Source organism: Python bivittatus, unplaced genomic scaffold (genome assembly GCF_059951505.1).
Source record: "Python bivittatus isolate LINGU-HERP-01145 unplaced genomic scaffold, Pbiv_v1 ctg000200_np1212, whole genome shotgun sequence".
NCBI lineage: Eukaryota > Metazoa > Chordata > Lepidosauria > Squamata > Pythonidae > Python > Python bivittatus.
In genome coordinates, this window is record NW_028277040.1 from 5,971,334 (window position 1) to 5,999,008 (window position 27,675).

General features: G+C 36.6%; 1 protein-coding gene across 9 annotated transcripts in view; it reads right to left on the reverse strand.

Annotated features, from left to right (window-relative positions):
* The window catches only part of PARD3B (par-3 family cell polarity regulator beta), a 560,921-nt gene that overhangs the window by 462,763 nt on the left and 70,483 nt on the right, over nt 1-27,675 (reverse strand). For all 9 annotated transcript variants that reach the window (XM_088135640.1, XM_088135642.1, XM_088135644.1 and 6 more), the window contains exon 3: nt 3,923-4,094. In XM_088135640.1, the coding sequence (XP_087991766.1) occupies nt 3,923-4,094 (172 nt within the window). The remainder of the gene's footprint in view (nt 1-3,922; nt 4,095-27,675) is intronic.

Sequence of the window (27,675 nt, forward strand, 5' to 3'; positions counted from 1 at the left end):
TTTGTACAAGTCTGGGTCTTGTAACTGCATGTTGAAATGAGATTAACCCTTTCTTTATTTTCTTCAAAATATCATTTTAAAGAATAGCAAGGAATTATTTAATCGGAGCCAAATCCATCTAACCCGGATGCATCAATGACAGGCCTGCACCACATGTGGCCTACCACGCAGACTTGTGCAGCCCACCAACATTTCTTAAAAACTCAGTAAGTTCACCGCCGCCAGGACACATCCACCGCTGCCACCACCCTCCCCAAAGACGTGCTGCCAAGTGCCTCCGGTCCCTCCAGGCCTCACCGCCACCACCAGTTCCAAAACTGCTGGCACTTTGCTAGCTGCCAAACAGCTGATAGGTGTCCCAGTTATTCTTTTGCGACCCACAATTATTTTTAATTTATCAATATGGCCCTTTCCCTCCTACACGTTCTGTAGACCTGATCTATACTAAATGGTAGCATCACTTCAGATTTTTTTTCCCACTTACACTCTTTTTCTGAAGTGTATAGCCTTCTTGCACTAGATATACATGGGAATTTACTTTAAAAGGAAAGCATGGATTTGAAAAGGCTGACATAAAAACATGTATCAGAAGATACGGCTTCCCTTTTTAAGTTTATTAATGATCAGCAACTCCAATCCTTGCTTTCCATACACCATTCCAATACAGGTCCTATGCAGGTCTAAGTTTGGAAGGGGGACCAGGACAAACATGCTCTTTCCCATCCACTTAAAATCCCATCCTTGTCAACATGAGGAAGCTGTAATAAAAAGATGTGAGGACCATTTTCATATGTCTGAAATGGGGCTATAATATAAATGAACCAGCCGTTAACAAATAAATATTAATCCATAACTTAAATATCAAGAAGCCAACACATGAACACCAATCTAGTTGAAGCAAACATTTAAGAGATCCTTGTCAGAGTGTACATGCATTGTAAATTATTTTGAACTTTACATTTTCTGCTTGCTTCCCCACACGTTTTTTAAAACATGAGTAAGAAAATATGGTGTTAGAACTTGTCCTCACAGCTTCTTTTTCCAGTCAGCCTCAAGGAGAATATGTGCTAAACAAAAGGTAACAGAGAGGCAGAAAATATTTCTTATATTTTTATATTTTCAGGGAAAGAAAGTTCCCTTCGTATCCACAGTATAAAACTGTAATTTATCAGAATATAGACCTTTTTTCTTTTCTTTTTTTCTTTTTGCACTTTAGCTTTCTCTTTTATTTCTTCCTTTTTCTTTTTTTCCCTCTTACTCTATTTTAGCTTATATTAATTTTTACTCTTGTTTTAAAACTCTCTCTCTCTGTCTGTCTGTCCGTCTCTCTCTCTCTCTCTCTATATATATATATAGTAAAACATAGGCGAACACCAAGAACTAAACATAGGATTTTAAAAGTTTAACAAGTTAAAGACAACTACAGAGTTACAGCAAATTAAAAATCTATAGCAGAGGAAAGATTTAAAAAGCACACACAACTTTTAAAAGGGAAGGATTAAAAAGCATGGAAGAATTGAAAAGGAAGGCACCAGATGCGTTTAAAAAAAAAAAAAACTTCAGTGAATGGGCTTTCTAAGGACAGCACACCTTTACTACTAGAGCATCTCCACTGAATATCCCACTGATTATTTAAATGAGAAGCTACTAAAATATAGATAATTGCAGCTGAAGACCTTGCTGATGAAAGGAACAGTTAAACAGCATTACAGATTGCTTGCATGTAGCATGTTTTAAGGAAACACTCCATAATAACAAAACATGAAGAAAAAGACCAAGGGCACACACTTTGAAGTTTAACTTTATGAGCATGATCTAACTTATGATTCCGTATCAAATGACAATTCAAGTTTAAACATCTTGAGTATTCACTTTGATAATACTTCATTTCTATCTAAGAGCCAATTAAATTACTCAATCATTGATATCAAAAGCAGTCTGTGAAATACCAGCTAGTGTTCATTTTAAGCTATTATTGCCAAAAGTATATTATAGACTGAGATATATCCTTGACTCACACCATTTATGCTGACATACACAAGTGCAATTGACTAAGTCAAGGACAAAGGAAACAAACTGAAATAATGGGTGCTGATGAATGGTTAAAAAATGATTATTCTAAGCGTTAGCCCACTGAAGCAACTAAAAAGGAGAGACGGACTACATGCATTAAACAGCCTGAGATTTTAGACTTCTGTTGTTTTGATAATGCTACAAAATGCTTCCTTTGTCTTCACAATGAATAATTAAACTAAAATATGGAACAAATCCTAAAGTACTGCTTCAAGATGAAATTACTTCAATGGGGGGGGGGGTCTAATTTTTTATGGCCACCTTTTGTCATTTATTGATTTGATAGGTACTAATCAGTAAGCACTGCTGCATTGCACAGTGTTTCCTTCATGTCATTATGTAATGGGATGCACCCACATATATACCATATGGTGGACTGGACCCTCCTGGCTTCCATGAAAGGGGTCTCTAAATCCTCAACCCATATCCTGACACTCCTGGGAAGAGCTAACTTGGTGATGATGTCACCAGCCATTTGTCTCCAGAGCAATCCCTCCTTGTCCTGGTCTTCTTGTGAAAAGGCACTGGCAACCTTCCTTCCTTCCATAGTTGACCAGATGGGAAGCCATGTGCTCAGTGGTCCTTTTCCCCAGAATGAGTGTCACTGAGTCATTAAGAATACAAATCTTCATTTTGTATTTCAAGGTTAAAAAACAAGAAAGGAGTCGAAAGGCACAAAATTGCTTCTGAAGAGACTAATTCAGCTAGATGCTTCCTCAGCCCAGAATCTCTGAAAATGTCCAAAGTCCAACAGATCACAGTCCTAAAATAATATGGAATCTACACCATATCTACTGTAGCTCCATTGTTGCCTAGCTTGCTGAATAATGCCCTGATCTCCAGCCCAGATTTCTGTGAGTTGGGGCTTACTTGGTTTTCAGCCAAACCCCAGAAAGGGCAAAAACAAATCCTTCCTTTTTTAAAAAGCCCACCTGCAAATGGAAAAGTCTTATTCCTGACTTCAGCATTTGATTTCAGTGGATTTTGCATGTCTCTGCCCATGTCCCTGGTAAACAAATCAGGTTTCCCTTGAACACTTTCAGTGTCTGAATCTCTTAGAATGGAGTTTCCTCCCATTCAATGCATATTAGCTTCCAAATAAGGAAGATTTAAGAAAAATATAAAGTAAAGGGGGGGAAAGCCACTATCTGCAACAAAACAATCCAGAGTTTGATATACAGCACTTCTATAAAACATCATTTTTGATATTTTGTTCTATATGTTATATTTATATGATACAAGCATGCTTGTGATTAGCTGCTGAAAACAAAGGCCCCCAAAAGGTACATGTCATGCATCTTTCCCCTTGTACAGCAAGACAGTGAAAGTGTGACAAAAATTAGACAAATTAAGAGTTTATATAAAACGTATTTCAATGGCTCAATTTATATATGCTACAAAGCATCAATATCTTTAATTAATTAAACATTTAATATGCCACTTTTTATCATTATTTTAGTTTTTATAAACTGGTTTGATACCAAACAAAATAATACCAAACAAAATAAATAAATAAATAAATAAATAAATAAATAAAAATAATAATAATAATAATAATAAATAAAATGGAATGGAATGGAATGGAATGGAATGGAAACCACAGTATAAGAAACATGGAGTTAGGAATAACTCCAAGACATTTACCAAATAAGTCATCTCCCTTCAACAGAGGCACGGGACAACAATTTTAATATGGGGATATTGATTTTGCATAGCTTTACCATGCAGAAGTGAGCATATTAAGAATACTTTATTAGTGCATACAAACCCTCAAAAAGACAAACGACTCAAGAAAATTGCAAGGGACATTCTTATCTTACAATCCATTCTTAAAAATGTAAGTACTTACCTAATTTCAGAGCAGAGGATGTCACTTCAATCTCTCCACCAATAGGTTGAAATGCAGCTAGCTGGGCAGCGACATCAGTCTCAAAAGCATCTGGGCTATTGCCTTCTGTTAAACTACCGTTTGTGTCATCAGATTTGGGGAATGCATCTTGTTCGTCATACACGGCAATCAACTGTAAAATAAAGTAATATTTTATAAAGCATTCATAGCAAGGATGGGATTCCTCCATGGAGGCATACCACCACATTGCTACTTCGTTCTAAACAACAGTGGACTATAGTACATAGGAGTTTTCTACCTTCCCCTCCTTTTCTGTTACTATTCCCCAAAAACTCAAGAGTTACTCTGGAACAACATGTGGTTTTATGTTCTCCTACAAGCAGGCAACCAGCAAAATCATTAAATAATAATCCACAAAGCAGGGTGAAGGACTTCCACCCTTCAAGAAAGGAGTAAAAACAGGGAAGAGCAGGCAAATAGGATAAGAGATAAACAGTTAACAAAACCAAACTGACCTGATGTTTTATGTCAAACAGTACAGAATTCTCCCTGAGAAAGGAGCTCCATAGGGATAACATTACTATAGAGAAAACACTGCTCCTTGAAAACACTCATAGACATCTATTGCTAGAGTCATGCAATACAACACTGGATGCTGAACTTCAGTGGTCTCAAGATCAGAACCTTGAAATGTCCAAAACTATATAGGCAATCTCTATGTCACAAGACCCAGAGAAAGATCTAGTAAGAGTTCTAAAATAGTGACTTAAAAGAGGCACAAACACACATCTAAGAGAGAAAAAGCACACCAACATATTTGAAACAGCATTAAAAAGTCAAAAACAGTAAAATGTTCTCATGCAGTTCAAGTTACAACAGCAAACAAGTTATTAATTTTTAATCATATGACACAATATTGCACTAAAAGAAACAAGGAATACGACCCAAATAATATTTCACTGTTTTCCTATAATCTAATCAAAACAAAAAGTGTTACTGTCTCATACAGGGAAAGGGTAACTGGTGACACTCCAAATAATGCTAAACACAACTCCTAGCACCTCTTAAAACTAGAGAGTGATCCTATTCTTCTGATACAAGAGACAGAAACTGATTTTTTTTAATCACCTAAGAGTATATTAATAGTACCAAGATACATTGTTCTATATCCAAAGTACAGGAAATCAGTGCTAACGGATTCATACAGTCCACACTGTGATTCATTTTCCTCTATAAGGGCCTTCTCTACTCTGACAAGGGGCAGTGCCACAATTTAATATACAGTTAACACAACCAAAAAGGAATTAAAACATAAGCTCAAATTGCTGTAGTCTGGACCTTTCTACTGGCCAGTAAGAAAATTAATATAAATAAAATTAAACAAATATGTGGTGGAGTATAACAATTAGCTTGTAAATGAAATAATCATGAGGACTTTGCATGGAAAGTTACATTACTTTGAAGTAATGAATCTTAAAGCATAGAGTGTCTTTAAAATATGAAGCAAATTACATTAACATCTAATTATTTGGACAATCCAATTAATATGTTAGTAACTGCAAGATACTACGGGAACTACATTTTAACACATACTGAAAAATTGAATGAAACCACATACATGCCCGCATCCTAGCCAAAGCCCCAACATTCTGGTGAAAGTTTTGTTCTTTTAATGTTTTCACCAGAATCAGCAAAACGCTTACCTAATTTCCAACATGAGTCACAAACTTCAGGGTGTTTTCAACCAATCCAGACAGACTAAAAAACCCTCTGAGCTGTTTCCAAGTATATCCATTTGCTAAAGAAATGGCAGGTGCCAGGAAAACAAACCCCTCCATCCTTCCAAATTAGGGGATCTCAGGAACAGACTGGAAAGTGCACCAGGGTTGTGGGCAGAAGAGAGCAAAAGATATTCACTCGTGCAACCTTATGTAAGCTAAATATGTTCCAAAATAATTCTTTTTCAAGTCTACATATGCAGATAGAGTTGAACCAAAGATAAAAATGACATTCCAAATGTAAACTGTCCTTTGGGGTGGGGGGGAGGGATTTAATAAAGAATGGATGCCTTAAGGCTTCCTTGGGTTTACAGGACCAATTTCATCTCCTAAAAAGACCAACAACCTTCCCCACATGGGCCAATTTTTCCCACCTTCCATAATGTGGATAATATGGTAAAGGAAACAGGAACACTACTAAATCCTGTACTGACTAAACAGCTGTACCTTCTAAGGTTTGTTCTGAATGCTTAATCTCAAGTACCAAAGAATGGGTTAATCTCAGACTTTACTATGAAAAAACCCCACAAATCCTCTGACAGAGATGAGAGTTGGATTCCTATCTCCACATTTGGAGAGAATGCTGATCAAGATCGGGTATCTACATTAACATAATTCATAATCTTCTAATGTAACCTGGAGGCTCGTCCTCCAGGATGCCAAAGTCAACAGGAGAGTAAGTCCCGCACAGACAAGAGTTTTGATGCAGGGCAAAGGCACACTGATACAGGCTGAGGTGATGGGGACGGTGGAGGCAGCAGGTTGCCATTAGAATCAAAGTGGAGATGTCTTTTGCTCATTCATCAGAAAAGGTAAAGACAACATACAAATGGAAATCACAAAGTGACAGGACAATAAAACCCTAAACTCCAACATTTTGATAAAATGAACAAGACAAATAAACACCTTTCAGTGGAAAGAGAAATAGTGGAGTTTAAATACTTATATAATTGTAAATCAAGGCAATTAGTTTATATCAGCTGATTTCAAACATTTCAAAATGATTAGCTTTCAATTAGTTTGGAATAGCAAAAAGAATCCTATTTATCTCTTTCTAAGTAAGTGTATATGTACAAAACTACACGAACTTACTGCTTTGAAAATACTCGTTTTTTTCTTAATCCCTAGAGCTAGAAGTGGCAGGAGGAAAAGTGGTTTCAACATACACAACCAGAACCTGCATGCAATTAAATTCATCAAATCAAGTACTGCTATTTAAAGAAATACATATTTTACTTCTTATGAACATATTAGATAAAGAAGAGAGAGAGACTGGAGGGATAGGGGAGATATAATTTGTAGATATAAAATATAATTTCTTTAGTAAGAAGATACTAAAGGATTGTGCTATTACTACCATTACATTATTTTTAATTGTTCTGTAAATAAAAATACAGCTTCTAATGTCCTTTTAAAAATAATGATTTTGTCCCTAGAGTCTGATGGTCTATGATACTGTGTGCCAGGAGTCCTTCTGCTTTTTATTTTTTGCTTTTTCAAAGAAAGGTAATCAGTCAAGAACTGCTTATGTGGGAAAGTGCTACAAAACCATTTTTCTTCACATTCTTTCATATTAATGATCTGTTTTTTCAGTTTAAAGTAAGTGAAAGGGCTAATATCCTAAAAAAAACTTTATCTTTGTTTTAACTATTTAAAATAATAGCCTTTATAAATCAAAACCAGATCCCAAAATGGCAGTAAATATTCATTAAAAAGACTTAAGATAGCTTACTTATATGTTTACAGATAGGCCAAGAGTAGTAACTGTTCAGTTGTTAGATAGATAAATAAATGGTTGGATAGGTAAATAAGTAAATGTTGTATGCTACCCAGAGTCGCTTGTGCGAGATGGGTGGCTATATAAATGTGATTGACTGATTGATTGATTGACAGATAAATAAATAAATAAATAGTAAAATATCTGTGTCTATACAGCACACCAAACAAGCAAAGAGGGAGACATATTGAATTATTTTGGCCTCTTCAATCTAATATAGTAGAATAAATTATATATACCTACAGAAATAGCACTACTAATTTTTTGCAGCCCTCTGATGTATTGGGACCACTAAAGAGAATGGCTAGTTTATATCCATTAGTGTACATCTTTCTAAAGATTTGAGTTTACTCTTCTATTTCCATGTAGTATAAAACAGATTATTCTAATTTTTACAATCAATTGCCATTTTAACTGACATGTTATTGTTTATCAGAACACAAAACCAGTGCATTGAATTTTCTGATGTGAACTTGAAATTCATTATGTACAAACCTGCTCACAGCACAAATTTATACACAAATATCTCTGATTAGTCCAGAGGATCACTTTTCAAACAGGAGAGCTCCTCCCCCTATCTTAAACCAGTAGGAGCTCTTGTGAGTGAAATTCCATTCAACAGGAACTTTGGATTCTCATGTACGGCAGGAGAAAGAAATAAAAAACTGTAATGGAAGAACAGCAGGAAAAAGCAACTGCTGGCAGAAATTTCTTGGTACTGCCTCTGTGGTTATCAAAAGGGAACAGAGATGGGAGGCAAGTTCCAAGGTGGCTAAATAATACTGATTCCTATTGCTCTACCAGCACAGAACCCATATGGGCAAGCCACAGAGATAAGTAGGATACAGAGAGAAATAAGAAAGTATTCAAGCTAGTACATACAGCTAACAATGCTACACAGAAATAAAACTGGATTTCTAGTAGTAGTAGTAGTAGCAGCAGCAGCAGCATTTACAAAGAAAAAAATAACAGAGAAACAGAGACATTTACATGAATAATCACTGATAGGAGTATTAAATTAATTTTACCTATATATCTTATATTATGCAATAAATTTGTTTATATTTAGGTCAGTTTACCAAACTGTAAAGGATAAAGAAACGAGTGAAGATTAAACATAAATGCCAACAGTCCTCTAGATGACACAGTGATAAAATGCTTGTTCAAATATTTAAAAAGAGTTGAGTTTTTCAGATCATTATAATAGTGGTCTTTTTGCATTTATAACAGTATGCAATGTCCATTTCTTTTGACCCTATCGGTTTCTACATCACAGGCATGTTGTTCCAATATGAATCCACTATGGCAGAAGACTACATCATATGAACTAGGGTTGTATTTAGAGATCATAGCTCACCCAATTAGTTAAATCCCTAAACTTCTTCCTGACATATTGGTACCCAATATACACATTACATATACAAAATCTTTGTTGAATGTAGCGTAATTTTAAAATTATAGGAATACAACATGGATAACAAAGTAATTTCTATTGATGTAGGTATGTAACAACCATTTATAAGTAAGAGTTGTTGGCATATTGTTTTGTAAATTATCTGCTAAATCCTCTATACATAAAGAGAGCATTGAAGTGGGCTCATGTCTAGATGTCAAAAAGTACTGCTATTTTGTACTTCTTGACAAATCATATTTATGTTGCAGTTCCTCAAGTGACAACATTCATCATCTGCTTTTATTAATTGAACTAATGTACACACCCAAAATCCTACCTAAGTTCTCCAATATAAAAAAAATTGCCTTGCTATTTTCAAACTTGGTTTCTCCCATAGTGTTAATTTAGCATGGTGAAAGGATCAAACCAGAATTAACATGGTACTCCACATTGCATCTCTCTTGTAGCCTAAACAGGATATTTATATTGTATATTCCAAAAAATATAGCTGAGAAGCAGAAGTTTTCAGCAGGCAAAACCATGGTAGAAGATGTACCTTATGATATACAATCTGGAGAACTAAAACAGCATAATTGAGAACTGAAGCTTCCTGGATGATAAATGAGAAGAATTTCTCAAATAAACCTCTGAAAAAGTTCATGTCTGAAACTCTATTTTATGAATATGAAGATATGAGGGAATGCCACACAAATTATTGGGACAAAACATTCATTTATAAAGTATTGATTTTACCCCAAATACTTAATCTCAGTACAGTCCATCTATCCAAATCTATTGATATTTCTGGTAGCAATAGTGTATAATTCAATTTGATCATCTAGGTATAATCCCCCTTTAGGCACTATCAAAAATGTCCAAAAAAATGTCAAGAAACATTTGTCCTCATTAAAGATAAACCTGTAAAACAATATACTTGGAACTAAATGTGACTCCCAAAGTTAGGTTATTTTTCTTCAATACATTCTCATTATTACGAACAAAACCTTTGCATGAAATTATCAAGTGGATAAACAGTTTTCATACGCTGTACTAGAAGCAGTCCAGAATAAAGATATTCTATATATAAATATAAGATAAAGTCTAGACTTCTCAACCTCTTCAGCACTGCAATGTGACTGCACAATAAAATTAGTAATTATATATTTTCATAAAAAATCAATTCAGTAGCAGATCAGGTTGGCAGCATGTAAATCTACTAAATAACAATTATTAAAAAACTTTCATAGATGATCCTCTTTTATATCAGCTTGCCTTTGTTTTGTGTCTAAATTAGAGCTATAGAATGTGAAAACATTGGGGGGGGGGGTTAAACTCCCTAATCAGTACATATTGAACAAGACCATCCATATTTTTCACTAAAAAATCACCAAGTTTCATAGACTAGAAGAGTCATAAAGCCAATATCTAACTGTATTTTTTGCCATCCAGTTCCAACATGCTGCCAGTCTACTTCTTGAATGTCAAGTAAGATTAACTGCTCCCTCTTGAACAAAGATCTGAGAATCCTTCACACCACACCCAAATTCCTTTGTCACATTCTTCTGTTTAATCTCCAGACTCTCCCAACATGTTAACTCATATTATAATCAGAGTTACGTAGTTCACCGATCCTGGGAAACTACGTATTTTACCTTCCAACAAATGTTGACACCACAGTAATGTAATAACTATTAGTAGATGTATCTTGTTCTATTAAATGCATCACTTTTTAATCTTGTTAAAGGTTCAAACAATAGAACATTAAGCTTTATGCTTAATTCCATATGTGATTTTCAGGTAAACAAAAATAACACACATCAACATTTTAAACAGCAAGCCTTTACACATGTAGTCATCATTTTTCAATGTTATTATTGATTGATGCTCATTTTGCTGAATTTCTCTGTGATGCCCAGTGAATTATCTTATTAAAACAAATTAACTATCAACACTTCCTGGAAAATGGAAACCGTGAAGAAAATATTTTTAATTGAATAACTGAAAATGTTTATCTTCTACCCCTGCCTTTCTTGCTACATCCCAAAGCTAAAGAGAAAATTTTAATTGCTATAGCCAGAGATATGAAGTAAAAAACATAAAACCCATTTTGAGAACATATATTAAATAGGTGGTTTCTCCAAAGTCCTAAAAAAGTTTCCTTCATATCTCATCAGATAAGGGTATCTACTATATTAAAACTACTGCAGGCAATTATTTTAATATTATTTTTAATAATACAGCATTTATTTAATTTTTTTTTCTTGTAAGGAGAAAGCTGCAAAGGAAGTCAACAGCAAAGATTTTAAATTCTTATTTAAGTAACTGAATATACACAGATGCTATTTTAGAGTAAAATTAGATTGTCAGCCCACAAGTATCATGCCTAGCAACAAACATAGGCAATATTACTAACAACGGCAAACAGTTCTAAAACTGTAATGAAAAGTTAATTCTTTCATGTTTTGACCATGCAGAAAGAATTCTATTAGCAACAATGGAGAACTAATGAACCAGTACTGATTATAGTTTCCATTTTTAAAGGAGGTATTCAGGAAACTGATCAACAAAACGTAGCAGAGCTTGATAAAGATCACTAGTTGAACCCACTTATCTACTGCACATCTGCCACACCACATTATCCTACTGTTCAAGTGTCAATTTTGCATTTCAATGCAGTAGCTCCATCACATTAATGCCCAAGACATTTCAGCTGTGTGGCACATAAGTCAGTGGATGTAGAGAAATATTATGCATGGTCTGTATCATTGACACTAAGCAAAGGAAATGTGATTAGTACCAAATTGTATGTGACAGGGGAATCGGAAAGCTGTCAAACACAATGACATGGATTCAGTATTTAGAACGTAGAATGGGGAAAATAAAAGGAGCTGGCCAGTCTGGCTCACAGACAGCAATAACACAGAGCAGCTATGATAAATTAATTCATTTACTTATGAAAAATTAGAAGCTTCCACATGCAACTCTCATTTATATTCCTGTCAATCAGATTAACTAAATAAAAAGCCTGTAAGATTCAACATATTGCATATGAGCAAAGGAGAAAAAAATATTTTTGCATTTAATTAATTTTAGGTGGAGGGTGGAGAAAGCTGGAGTTTGAGTCACTAATAAAAAGATGTATCATTTTTCTATTTTGATTACAAGCATCAATTTTTTAAGAAACAAAATATTAAATGATTGCATTCACATAAATATTCTCATGCAATATTTACACAATTATTCTATCCAAGTCAAAGAAACTAGCACAATATAAAAAGCTATATCCGGTACAGTATTAATATAGGAGTCCTAATATCCCTGGTAGCTGACATTAATTGAACAAACTAGCTCTTTTCTATGTTTCAACTCAAGGAGTATTGTATTATTGAAATCCCAACCAGTTCTCTATAAGGCTGTCATCACCAGCTATAGTTAGTTGCAAAACAACCCACTTCAAAACTTGAGTTTCAAAACTGCTTTTTTTAAAAGAACTAAGTAGAGAGAGGATCTTCACATAATAACAAATTAGTCTATAACATTCCCCACATCCACTCCCCATTCAACACGAGGAATGCACTTCCTAGAAGTTCATCAAATTATTACAGCAGTAACACTAAAATCCAACACAGTTTTCATGTCAAGATGCCATTTTCACTCAGTAGTTGTAAGGAATGGCTCCCTTACAACTGTAGGGAGTAGGAAGGATAGCAGGAGAAAGACCACTGTCGGGATGTTGTCTTTCATCTAGAATTTGGGTTCTGCTGAACAGAGTCTAAACTTTCACTTCTCAACCAGACAGGAAGTTTACTGTTATATAGGGAAATATTTCAGAGGAGTAAAAGAAAAAACAAAGTTTGCATTAAGAACTGTCAGAAGAAGACAAATTCAATTGGGTTGTCTTTTAATTCTGTGACATCTCACTGTCTATACGTCAAAAATAACACTAGTAAGCAGGAACGCCTCAGAGGTCATCGACCAACATTTTAAAATGTTCTACATAGACAATTCATGGCTGTTAGGGTTGTAACATTTTTTATCTGATGAAAAGATACTATAAGACAGGAAATTATAAACGGTACTTCAATTCATGGTGTTACAAAACACAATCAAATTTTAAAATTAGACTTACCAACAGCCTTAATCTATACTGCCGAATTTTTAGCTGATAGCTTTTTTTCACTTAGTACTGCAAAGATGTATTTGCATAGGTGGATAAATTCAAACTGAAAGCTTCCAAGCAAAACAAGAATCCAAGCGAATCTGGAAGATTCTCTTCCTGAAAAAGGTACTAATTGTAAAGATTTGTATATTCAGTTTGGTTACTTTGCAACTCAATTTCCCAAAATTATGCACCATTTTGATTGCTTATGTGAATGTCTTCCAAATACAGGAAAAGAAGCCTTGTTATGCTATGAAGCTGAAGTAATCACAGAGTAATGAGAAATAATTCATATATAATGAGAGTGCAAAAATGTTGGATTCATTACACTTTATTTTCCTTTCCTTTGTATTTCAACCAGTCAATTTTTTTTTCAGTTGATAGGTTTGCCTTGTTTAAAGATGCGGTGATTAGATTCTCATCGAATTTCAGAAAGCATTGCTGTTCAGATCTTCTGTATAGTAGTTGGACGTTAATTTTTTCCAACTGATCATTTTCATCTCCAAGCTCTACAGAAAATTATCTACTGTGGTACTTTTGGTAAAACAAGCATTGACATTGCAAAAGCTGGTATAGTAAATGTTAGTATTTTGAAGTGCTGTAAGGCCTTTCAAAGTGAAATTCAGAGAGTAACGTTCAATTTAATGCAATTTATTTATATTTTTAAAAGAAGACATAAAATAAATCATTGTCAATTGACAAAACAAAACTAGCAAAAAACCCTTAGGAAAAAACACACATGCAATTACTTGCCTAATGTTTTATTGACTTATCTATCCTGAGAATGTTCATGCATTTTTTAGGGGTTCATCTTGAACTATGACAAATTCATGTATCATGCATATAAACTCTGAACAGAGGCAGCTTCCTGCTGTATGTACACTCAGAGTTCCCTGCAATGGAATAAGTGAATCCACCCAGGGGAAAAAAGATTAAAGGGGTCTCCTACAAAGATGGAAAAAAGAATTCTAATGCCATCCTGTAGCATTTATATTGATCAGAAAGTGATGTTGAAAAATAGTATAGCAACAGCCTCATTTACATGATATTCTAGCATGGTGCAGATGAAGCCCACAAGTCTCCTTTCTATGCTCCTCAGGGCACCCTCTGACCATGACTGTGGAAATCTGGCATCAGAGTTTGCCACATTTTGAGGGAAAAAACTACTGAAAACTAGTGTAAGTATCTCATTTAAATAAAACCATAAAAATCCCTTCAAGCCGCCAGCCCAGCCCATATTGCAGCCGTCACTTTCCTAAAAAAGTTACATTTTGGACACCAAAAGATTGCTCAGCCCTGTCTGGGTATACATTACTTGAATTGCTAAACATATACTTGTTTTATACTATCATAATTTAAAAGCTAATTTGCCTACATACAAGATTTTGCTCCGTGAACTCTCTTTGCAAACAGGAATATTCTTGATCTGGGGTGGGCAATCCTGTAAGTATGTAAAATCTATCTATCTATCTATCTATCTATCTATCTATCTATCTATCTATCTATCTATCTATCTACCTACCTACCTACCTACCTACCTATCATATTTATATAGCCACCCAAGGTGACTCTGGGCGGCGTACAACAATTAAAAAAATAAATACATAAAAAACATTTATGCATAAAAAACTGTAAAAACACACAAAATCAGACACAACTGGAGTAGCATGTTAAATTAGCAAAATAACTACATAAATAAATCCTAGGGTCACATGTAGGATCTCCAACAATTTTGTTTTTGTTGCTCTCAAAATGATACCACTACATTTTGGCAGCAACCACCAAGAAAAAAACAGCAGTATTTCCTACAATTTTTCAGTGAAAAACAACAAAAAGCAGATGTATAATATTAATCCAAGAAGAAGGAAAGACAAAACCCAAAACACTCTCCAGAAATCCTATCTATAGCCATTTTGGTGAAATGACTGTGGTTCTCAGCCACTGTAGAAAATTGGGGCTGGGGGGAAATACAGCCCCAGCCCCTAGAAGATTGCCCGAACTACTGAAGAATAATTTGCAAGTGGTCCTTATAACATCTGTGACTCTTTCTAAAGAGAGATAACTCAATTTTGTGTGTTATAATACAACACTTCTGAAAAACTGCAGTTAGATTAAACTGAGTCCACTAAATACTAATCCCACGTAATGGAAACACATGCCTATTTCATCTATATATATATTTTAGGTCTTACAATTCTAATGCATAGGTACCATTTAAAAAAACATTAAAACAATTAATTAAATAATGTAATTAATTAAATTAAACCAAACGGATCCATTTAAAAAAGAAACAAAAAGTGAACGTAAAAATAATTGCAATAATTGCTGAACAAATCTTGATCAGTCAAAAGATGCCTCTGCAGTGGTTACAATAGAGAAACACTCTTCTGTTATTGTTCCCCTGCAACCCGTATTTGGAGGCATGCTGCTCCCAACCCAGAGGGATCACTGAATCTTTAAGACTAAGAGCTCTGTTCAGACCTGCCTTCTAATCCCGTTTTAAAGCCGCACAAGTTGGAGGCCATAAACATATCTTCCAGGATAATTACACACTATTTGAAGAAGTGCTTTCTTTTGTCTGTTCTAAATCCTCTTCCAATCAGCTTCATTAGATAATCCACGTCCTAGTGTTTGGGGAGAGTGAGAAAAAATGCTCTTTTTCCATTATCATGCATAATTTTATCCCCTATCAGTCGCCATTTTCTAAGCTAAAGAGTAAAACATTTTAGCTTTTTCTCATGAGTAAGGTATTCAAGGCAATTGATCATGTTTGTACTGTTCCAGCTCTTTTACATCCTTTTTCATGTGATGACCATAAGTGTACATAATATTCAGATGTGGACACACCACACCATTACCATATTAACAGTTTATTTCAATATCTTTCTTAATGATTCCTAGTATGACATTTTTTTTTCTCCAATTGCCTTACTCTGCATCAACACCTTCACTGAGCTATCCACTCTTATCTCAAGATCTTTTTCCTGGTTAGTTATAGAGACCTCAAACTCCAATAATATGAATTTAGTTTTTTGGCCCCAGTATGCATCACTTAATATTTACTTAGTCTGAACCACATTTGCCATTTGGTTGACCTCTCACCTACTTTAAAGAGATGCTCCTTCCATTTTGGCTTTTGCCACCCTGAATTATCAGTAACATCTGCAAAATTGATCAGGCTACTGCTTACCCCTAATTCAGGATAATTTATGATAAAATTCAAAAAGACTGATACAAAGACAGTTCACTGAACAAGTCCACTTGCTCCACTTCACTCCATTGAGGAAACTGCCCATTTACACTGTCTTCTCTCTTTTTTAACCAATTAGAAATCCATAAAATGACAGATTTTATTTATTTATTTATTTAATATGTCCCCGCCCATCTCCCCACAATGGGGGACCCAGTATACTAAATTTTCTAAGAAGCCTTTGATGAGAAAATCTGTCAAAGCCTTTTTTGAAAATCAAGGTAGATAGTGTTGAAAAGGTCAACTCCATCCACGTGTCTACTGAAACTCTCCAAAAACCTCTAGAATGTTGGTGAAGCAAGATTTACAGCCAAGGAATCCATACTAATCACCAAGGCTTGTGTTTCTATGTCCTTACATATTTTTTGTTTGATATTACTTCTACTAATCTGCCAGGACAAATATTAAGCTAGTGCCCAATAATTTCATGGCTCTACCCTGAATCTCCTTTTCAAAAAGTGATGTGACACTGGTTAGCTTCCAGCCCTCTTGAACCAAACTTGATTTGAGATTTTTGATAGGAGGTTAGCAATTTCATATTTGAGTAAAGAACTCTCAGGTAGATAGAATAAATTAGCAAATTTAACATCAGGCAAGGAATTTATCTTGATTGCTGTCAGCTGAAACTACTTTGGGGAAGAGAGAGAAGCAATTAAGGCAATGTTCAGAGACCAAGAACCATTCTGGACACGAAAAAAAAAAAAAAACCCTTTCTATTAATTGCTTTTATATCTTTGTTGGGCTTACTTCTATGGCAATTTTTCTGGAAAAAAAATAGTTAACCACTTTTTTCAATGTTTGCTACAGCAATCTTAAAAATGTGTTTTTTAAAATTAAAAATAAGCTTCTTGGCCATTTTATCTGCAGGTTGGATAGTAGACAACACTCAGCACTACTACCCCAACTATTTTTGTGCCCTAGAACAAAAAGCAAAGTACCCAAGAACTTGCTCAGCAACTGATGCTTTCTATCAGAACACAGAATGGACCATTTTGAATATGCATGTTTACTTCCTGTGCTAGGAACATTTTTCCCCCATGCTGGGCCCACCTCCTAACAGCAACCCAACTCAGAAGACATCACAGCTCAAGGCAAACCTCAAACCTATTCCATCAAATTAATTACTATATTTGAATGCAGAGTATTCTCCCAACACGGGAGGATTGAGGAAACAATGGGTAATAGGAAGATAAAGAAAAACTATTTCAACCATCTGCCAGTGAAATGACCAAAAAAACCCCTTCAAACCATGTGTATGTGTGTGCGTGTGTATGTGGGGAGAGAGAGAGAGAGAGAAAGAGAACAAAAGTCTGCCTACATACTTTACAATGAAGAAACATCACTAGAAAAAAGAAACTAAAATAAGTCTTAAAGTATGTAGGTATTTATACATCTAGAACAGAATTGCTTTGTCTACTGTACAGTTAAAGATAAAATTCAGAGATTCATTTTAAGTGTATTGAAAGGACTTATAAATATATTTTCAAGCTTTCCAATTGTTTTAAAATATATTGCACACTGTTACAGGTGTCACCACAAATGTGTTTTGAATTTCTTTCCTTTCCTGACATTCCCTGCTTAAAAACGTTTTAGAGAAGTTCAGATATGGGTGAGCAAAACAACTCTTGCTCCATTTACATCATAAAACAGCCTTACTCAACCTGACACCTGGTATAAATTCCCAGTCATATTGTTATTACATATTGTAATATTGTAGCACTTAAGCCACAACATCTAATGTGGGGGATTATCACCAAAAATGCTGTCATTCCTCCTATCACACCACATCAATTATAAAGCAACCAAAAGCTTACTGCCATTCCAGTTGGCATCTATGCCAAAGGTTTTTCCCCAAAATCTTAAACCTTTCATAATGCCTCGTCAACCAACTCTTACCCTCAACTCCAGGAAAATATCAATCATCATTACGGTGATGTTGTAAGCCTAACTGAAATCGGTATTAAAAAGAAAAAAAATAAGGGGGGGGGGAGGGATGTGTTTCGAAATTTTCAAAATGCTATATAAAAACTGTAGTATAATTAACAGTATTATATAAAGTTTACTTACAAGCTTTATTGTTCTCTAAAGAACTTAATACTATTTTAGTTCTCATGTCTTACATTAGCTGAATACCTGAACGATTTCCTGTAAGACAACCACACAGTCTCTCTCATGTCCTTTAATAAACATAGTTCAAATTACATGATGGGAAAGTAGATTAGGTGGTGTAGAATTTGCATTCTTCATTCTGGGTAACTTGGCTGTATAAAAAGAAAATGTCTTCCATGCATTTCTACAGATGTTTAACCTTTACTTAGAATGTAAAAAAATTTCAATCAGATAAGAACTTAGCCTAAGATAATTTTTTCTTATAACACAATCATTTTTAAAAAATCAACAACTAGGTTAGTATGAGGTTTGTTTCAAAACAGCTCCAAAGTGTATAACTAAGAATAACATTGCAATGAGGTATTGCTTCAAAAAGTTTCAAAGACTAAAATTACAGTATATCCCAACTAGGCTCTGTGATCTTTAAGATACTAATAATCTCAATATTCATTTAGAATGGGCCTCAGTGTCATAATTTTCAAAATTTAAATGTAAATTAGGTGGCAAATAAAATTCAAACTCAAGAATCCTCTGAAGGGGAATGATTCCAGCGGCAAAGGGGTAAGAGTTCTGAAGAGCTCCTTTCTTCATTTGATCTTATCTGCCAATTCACTTTTTTCATCAAACTTCCTATTTAAATGTTAGATATTATTGCAAGTTACTTCTTTTCATTTCTTCTGATTACCTCCTCAGAATAGGAATTACTGGAAATAGGAAGCTGGAAATATTTGAAAATAACCATTATTAAAATATTATAGCAAGCAGTTCTTGCTTCCATAAATACTAAATAATAGTTCCATCTCAATATATTAAGCAATATTTACTTTCTGGAAAAGTGACTGTAAGAGGAAAAGAAAGGAACAGAACCAAATATTTTAAAGTCAGAACACATCACCTGAATTTATGATTTGACAGCCTAGAAATATAAGAAATTTAAGATATCTAATAAAAGTTCATTAGATTCCTTGTTTAAATATTCAAATCAAGTCTTTATAGGTAGACCTTGCTTAATGACTGCCCTGTTTAGAGACTGTTCAAAGTTACAATGGGGCTGAAAAAGTAACCGTACAACTGGTTGTCACATTTACAACTGTTGCAGCATGCCCACAGTCATGTGATCAAGATGCAGGCACTTTGCAGCTGGGAGGCATTTATGACCATCACAGCATCCCACAGTCACGTGATTACCATTTACACACCTCACAGCCATCTTTGGACAAGCAAAGTCAATGGAGAAGCCAGCAGTAAAATCACAAGTCACAGTCATATGATGTCTCACTTAATGACCACTGGTGATTTGCTTAATGATCGCAGCAGAGGTGAGGTCATAAGTCCATCGTGGTTATTTATTTATTAAACATATATAGCTGCCCATCTACTAGAAGGATCTCTGGGTGCCAAACAAAATAAAGACACAATACACTACAAAGACAATAAACAATGTAGAAGCCCTGATAAAACTCGTATTAATCCACCAACCCCCCCCCCCATGCCAACTCCATCAGCCTCCTGGCCCCAGTCTCTGGGGAAAAGCCAGGAGTTCACCACTTTCCTGAAGGCCAACGGGGTTGGAGCCATCCGTATCTCTGGGGGGAAGCTGTTCTATAAGGCAGAAGCCATGACAGAGAAAGAATGCTACCAAGACCCCAAAGTACCCTGCCATGTGGGGCTTTAAAGATGACAATCAGCACCTTGAATTGCACCCAGAAGCCTACTGGGAGCCAGTACAGCTCATGTAGCAGTGATGTTATGTGGGTATGCTGAGGTGCGCCCACTACTGCACATGTGGCCACATTCTGAACCAGCTGCTCTTTTTGAATACCCTTAAAGGACAGCTCCATGTAGAGTACATTGCAACAGTTCAACTGGGAGGTAACTAAGACATGAGTGACCATGAACAGTGCCTCCTTATCTAGGAAAGAGTGTAACTGGCATACAAGATTTATTTGTGCAAACACCCTCCTGACCATGGCTGCCACCTGCTCTTTGAGCAGAAGCTGTGAGTCCAGGAGGACCTGGACTGCACACCAGCTCTGGCTGGGGGAGTGTCAACCCAGCCAGAGTTAAAAATGGCAAATCATTAGGTATGGGAGACCCTAAAAACCAAGCCCCTCAGTCTTGTCAGGGTTGAGCCGAAGCAAATTCTCCCCCAACCAGGCTGTATAGCCTCCAAGCACTAAGAAAGCACTCAACAGCATCATGGAGGCCCAGGGCAGAGATCTACAGCTGAGTATCATCAGCATACTTAACCACATGCCGACAGCTGACCTCACTTAGTGGTTTCACATAGATGTTAAACAGGAGTAGGAAAAGAGACAAGCTTTGTGGCACCTCACAAAGCAGGAGTCTAGGGCTAGACCTCTTCCCCCTTACCAACAATGCCTGGAACTGGCCTTGGAGGAAGGAAGAGAACTACTGAAGAACAGCGCCACCATAAGGAAACAAAAGAAGACAAGAATCTGAAGGGACATGTTATAAGAGAAATTCCTTAAAAGCAAGGATAAGTCCAGCAATTTCACCATTTGCATCACTGTCAAATGCTTTTTATCTCAAAGGCAATTACAATAAGAAAGATTTGATTACATATGTCAACATAACACACCTGGACCAAAAACTAGACTAAAGACACAACAAGAATTGCTTAATGAAGAAAGAAATCTACCATAGTTAATGCATTTACAAATAACTGAAAAAATAAAAAACAATTATTCTCTCCTTCAGGAGAAAGGTGACAGAATTTGAAATACTTATAGAGAATCAAGGTAATTTATTGGGATGCATTTATAAATTGCTACTTAAATATGATACAGACAGAACAAATAAAAAAACTGTATGATAAAACAGATGCAAAATTTCAAAGAAGGAATTGTAAGGTTTGCCCCGTTCGACAGAGAAACTCCCGTGACACGTGTGGTTCACAAAAGAGGTTTACTCATGCGTAACGTAGCAGTCACAAGCAAAGCCAGGACTGGCTTGGTACATTTACATTACTCCTTTATAGTTGTCTCAATCCCCCCGCGGGCCCCGTTGCTAGGTTACATATTACAAATTAGATTGCAGATTGCCCCCTGTAATCCCCCCCTTCCACTGGAATGGCAGGTTCAGCCCAGTTCTCCTGTTTCTTTTATTGTTGTTGCCTGTGGCGTGGTCGTTGCCTTCGTTGGGGCTTCTGTCGCGCGCACAGCCAGGAGCTCCCCCTCGCGCGCTGATCTCTTCCTCAATTCCGCGGCTCTTTCCTTTGTCCCTAGCGCCTGCGGCCCTCTGGCGTTAACACAACGCATCCGCTCCAGATTAGTGAAGTGGCGCCAGGGGGCCCATTCATTAGCTTGAGGTTTCGCCTTTCCTCTTTCTGCGCTAGCGCTCGAGCGGTGAAATTGACTAAAGCGCGGCTGGGCAAGTTCCTAGGCGTGCAGTGCCAGCTGAACCTGACAGGAATAACAGTGGATCAATGGAAAGATTTATGGGGAAAAAATAAATGAAATTTACTGACTTCCGGTGGGTAACGGCAGATTGAGCAGTGCCCTTTGTAAACAGGCACTGTCGTCATGGCAGATTGGGACTGGGGCTCAGGTAGGAACCCTTGAGCCTGAAGAATTCTCCAGATCCAAGGAGAAACTGAGAAATTAACCCACAGGACCTCCGGATGGCTGTTCCTGGCATTTTGCGATGGACTGGTAAGTGATCAGCTGGGAGGTGGGGTTTTCATCAAGTTCTAAGCTGTGCAGAAGCCGCAAGGAAAAAAAAACAGGTCTACCACTTTCTCAACAACCTTTCTCCCAAAATTATAAAGCACTGCTGGGTCCAGTAATGATCTCTTGAGGAATGGATGGACCACCACCACCTTAAGGGCAGGTGGAGCCATCTTTTCTCACAAAAAAAGCATTCGCCACTGCCTGAACCCAGCTACCCAGAGGCCTTGACCAACCAGGAGGGACGGGAATCTAACACACAGGTGGTAGATCTCAAAATCCCAAGAATCTTGTCCATTTCCTCAGAAGTAACTGGATCAAACCCAGCCCAGATAACCAGGCAAGACCCAGCCCCAGTCATTTCCATGGAACCAGCACAGCCAAAGTAATTCCAAATGGTTCTTAGCTACTATATCCAACAGATGCTCCACATAATTCTCACAGCAGCTCTGCAAGAGTTCCCCAGTCCCTCCTTACCAAGAAGGGAATGAGTTTCCAAAACAAAATCACCAGGCAGCACAATAAGGGTGGGGAAAGAAGTATGTTTCACCACCTTTACTGCCATAAGGTAGTTCTTAATACAGACTCATATGAGCTCAGTCAGACTTGCTCTTTGTCTTCCTCAAGAGCCACTCTAAACATGTCTTTCATCATTTCATTTCCTGGAGGTGCTCTGAAAACCAAAGGGCTCTCCAGGATCCATGCACATAGAGAGGCCACATAGGCATGTTCCAAGCCAAGGCCGCTGTCACCTGCTCATTCCAAGCAGTGACTCAGTCAAACCATACATCAGAGCTTCAGGAACTACCCCAAGCTCCTTCTGGAACCCCTCTTATCCATCAGGTGCCTGGGGCAGACTGTTCAAACAGGTGTCTCCACCCTGCAGTGGAGGGTAGCCACAGAGAACTGCAAAGCCAACAGGGAGTTATCTGTCCTTGACACAGGACTGATGGTAACATCCCCCAACTACAGATACATCCAAACAATGGTCAATTAAGAAAAGGGACAAACGGAAGTCATTCTAAAAATTGTCCAGGATTCCCTATACAGGTAGAGTGATAAAAAAAAAAAACTTTATTAGTCTTAGACCACCTTGTAGAAATAAGATTAAAAACACACACCACTGAGCCATCCTCACAATGACATATACTTTGAAGAAGTCAAATATTGTGGTATCCCAATAAAGCAGCAATGGGCAATGCATCCTGCTTGGCCAAAGTGAAAGCTCAGCAAATTGTCAAGACTGTGATAAATGAGAGGTAGAAAGCTAGAATATACACACGTGAAAACCCCACATATGCTGCAAGGTTGGGAATTAGATATAAATTAATTTGAAAATGTGTCAAATATGCTGCTTAAGAATACTTCTGACATTATAAAGCCTAATGGGCAAAGGCTCTTCAACAAGAGGTGTAGGGAGTGAAGCTTGCCGAAAATGGTTTTTTATCCAAGTTGGCTAAAAGTGATTTCAAAGAACCAGTGGGGCCAGACCCACAGTGGAAAAAGACAATTCCATCCAAACATTAAAAAGATTATTCCAAACTCTAGCATCTACAGAGACTTAAAGCTATCACTAAATGAAGTACAGACTTTTTAATGCAAGCTGGGAGTGCAATATTAGATCTAAGGAACTTAAAGACCTTACAAGCTGCAGATATAAATCGGGTTCCTTGAGTGGAAATATCTCACTTATGAGCGGAAGCTACGCTGAGCAATACTTGTTAGGTATAAAGAATGTTCTCTCCCAAACAATGAGGTCTGCTCAGTAATTCTGCTCATTGTGCATTACATTTTATCATGTTCTGGTGAGTGTGGTAAGACCCAGCTTGGCTCAACAAGCTTCAAGATTAAGAGGAAAACCAGTGTTCATTACATCTACTAATGAATGGTGGAAAAGACAGCAGGTTTTGTCCCAATTGTTGGACTAAACCAAAGAAAGGCTTATAGTAGCAAATCCTCCGCACAGTCACTCATGCCCTGGTCACCTCCGAGTTGGACTACTGTAACACGCTCTACATGGGGCTACCTTTGAAGAGTATCCGGAAGCTACAGCTGGTGCAGAATGCGACGGCGCGGACAGTTTTCAATGCCCCTAGGAGGACACATATAACACCACTGTTGCGGGAGCTGCATTGGTTACTAGTTTGTTTCCGGGTCCAATTCAAGGTGTTGGTCATCACCTTTAAAGCCCTTCATGGCACAGGACCAGGTTATCTGAGGAACTGCCTCACCCCAGCTATTTCAGCCTGCCCCACTCAGTCCAGCAGAAGGGGCAGGTTGCAGACCCCACCGGTCAAGGAATTTCGCCTGGTGGGGTCTAGGCAGAAGGCTTTTTCTGTTGTGGCTCCTGCCCTATGGAACATCTTGCCTCCCAAGGTCCGGTGTGCCCCCTCCCTCATGGCCTTCAGAAAAGGGGTTAAATCCTGGCTCTGCCAGAAGGCCTGGGGGCTGGATGGGGGCTCGCATCTGTGGAGATGGCTGGTGGGGTGATGGGTCCCCCCCCCCAGCATCTTGAAGGTGTAGGGCTAAAATTTATAGGGGGTTTTTAGGATATTTTTAATGCATGTTTCTATTTTTAATTATTTATGGATTTTAGCCATTGTTGGAGGGATTGGTGCTTTTTCCTTTTTTGTTATTGTGAGCCGCCCAGAATCACCCGTTGGGGGAGATGGGCGCCATACAAGTTTAATAATAAATAAATAAATAAATAAATAAATAAATAAATACTCCCTTTTTATTATTTGCTTGTAGCAGTTTTGAGGACTTCTCTATTTTCATTGTGAAACCTGGATATTTTTGGTTAAAGAATTTGTCTTTATTAGCCTATGGTAGCACAATAAAACCACTATTTAATAGACTAATCAGGAGGAGGAAGTATCCATTATTCCTACTACTCCACTATATATATAAGTACATCATTTCTGTCAATTAGTGTCATTTGCATAATGATGTCATTACACAAACTACATAAATTGCTACATACTAAATTTAACTTCTTCATCTAGACGATTTGGGATGCAACAGGTCTATCTGTTATTTCAAGGGGATGTCCAGTCTGTTCCATCTCCAGCTGAGAGTCTGTTAAATGAAAGTTTAATTATATAACTACTAAAGAAGGATGGCTATATGTCTGCCACCAAATCTCCCATAGTTTCCCATCATTAAAGCACAAGCAAATGCACGCATGCAGAGACACATACTTAGAGCATACTATAGATCTTTTGCCATGCATCTCCTAGATACTTTTTAAAGCTCTGTTGTACAGAACTTATGTAACTATACTATACTAGCACTGGCTGATGAGTGAACCCAGAATGTTTAGCCTAACACGGTAATTTCCTCTAATAAACCTATGGTAAAGAGAGAACAAAGCAGAACCATATAAGTGCCATGCTTCATGCAAGCTAGAAAGAAAAGGGATGATTAATTTAATTTGCCTTCACATCTTCCCTATTCCTAACATGTACTAAGAAGGAACAGAACAAAGATCTCAGTCTTTGGTATCTATAATATATGTGTAAGATTTATGGTCAACCAACCTGAAATCTTGAATGATTGGGCAATCTCATGGAATTTCAACCATTTTAAATTCTTTCTAATTTTCTGCAATATTATGTGATGGCACCTAGCACCTGAAGAGGCTTCTATTCCCTGCCATAATTCAGTAGCAAATAGGATAAAGAATAATGTCTATCCAACTAATAGACATTAGTCTATTCCCCTCCCCATCCCAATATGCCACATGGAAATCTCAGTAAAGCTTAATTGTGCTAATATTTGGAAGGGAGAAGAAGAGTTTGGGTCTTTTGAAATCCAAAGCTGTAAATAATTTCAGCCTAAAGGGCTTAACTATGCTTTTGTAATAGCAGTATCTATAGGCACTGGATCCTACCACTCTTCAATCAAAATGTCCACATATCTTTTAAACCTAAATATTTATGTAGATGTTTAAGGTGTAATTTTGTTGTGTTATTGTAATGGAAAATATACTCTATTCTCAAATCTGATGAAAAAAAGTATAATGCCTTTTGGTTTATTTTATAGTTGTTACTTGTGAATGCTTGTGTATCAGAAAATTCAAAACTCATTTTCACTTCAGTTCTGCAATTTTAACTGGAATAGAAGTTTAAAAGGAAGACAATTAACTGATTAGCTATTGCGAATGTGCCAAACTTTGCCAGACTTTTAATTACTTTATTGATTTTCTGTATTGCAAAGTTGTAAACTATCATGAAAATTTATTCTGATAATATCAAAATATTGAAATACATGAATTTGCTATATCTTATTTATGCAATAGATATAGATACTTCAGACAATACTTTTGACTTCTAACTTAAATCAGACAGTGCTGGTATTGTTTTATTTTTATTTTATTTCTAAAATATACAAGTTTCTCTGTGGCTAAAAACTCTCAGAATGAGTGGGAACAAAAAAGTAAAATCTACACAAAAATAGGAAAACAATGAACTAAAACTTGTGTTAATAGTAATAGGCACCAAAAGAACACCACAAGCAAATTTTTTAAAAATACCCCAGAAGTACAATTATTTAAAACAACAACAGGTAATTGTATTCAATTGTATTATTGCCTTATAATATATATAGAATATAGAATATAAAGGTGTTCAATGAGTGCCAAAATGGAGTAACCGACTAGGTGCCAGGAGGATCTTTTTAGCAAAAGTATTCCATAAAAGAATACTGAAAAAGTCTGTTTCTGAGCAGGCATACCTCAATACTCAGACTCTGATGGTGATCTCAGGCTCAAGGGGAATATGTGGGAGAAGGCACTCATTCAGATATTGTCTCCTTCTTTGCTCATCTGTCAGGCCTAGCCCAAAGAACTCCTGGAGACCATGCAGGTTCAATCAGCAAGGTTTATTTGCCAGCACCTGTTTACAGAAATCTTCTCAGACTGACCAGCAGTTCCCAAGCACAAGTCTCTACTATCTTCTGGAATGTTTAGGGATGCGCCAGCTTTCTCCGCTTATCTCCAGAGCGTTGCTCTGGAGACGAGAGCACCGTTTTCACCCCCCTTCCTCCATTCCAGTCCATCACATCATCACAGAAACACATACTTGTTAAATAAGGGATCCATGTACCCCAATTTTGGGTTCATGAATATTCCGTTTATGGAATTTATAAAGCACTAATTCAAAATTTCAGAAGAAAAAAATCACAGTGACATTGGAATACATCCACTATAATGTAATTGCTTAATGGTAGTTGTAATCAGTACTTCAGTTTTCTTCAGTTTCTTTCTGTATCTATGGATTTATGCAAAAAGAATTATAGAAATTATCTACCAGAAAGAATTTTGAGTACAAATCAGACAACCACTATTTATTTCAAGGCTTTTTACATAAGCTTCTCAAATACTGCATGAAATATACAACACTGGATGAAATATATTAAATAAATAAATAAGCAAGCACACAAATATATTAAATAAATAAATGAAAAGTGTGATGACTGCCCACAATCATTCTATCGACAAAACACCCATTGAAACAGAGTTGTCATTACTACTTTTTGAAATGGGAGTGTGTTGGGGCCTGTTCAACCCTTCAAGGTAGTCCAGACAAGAAATCAAAA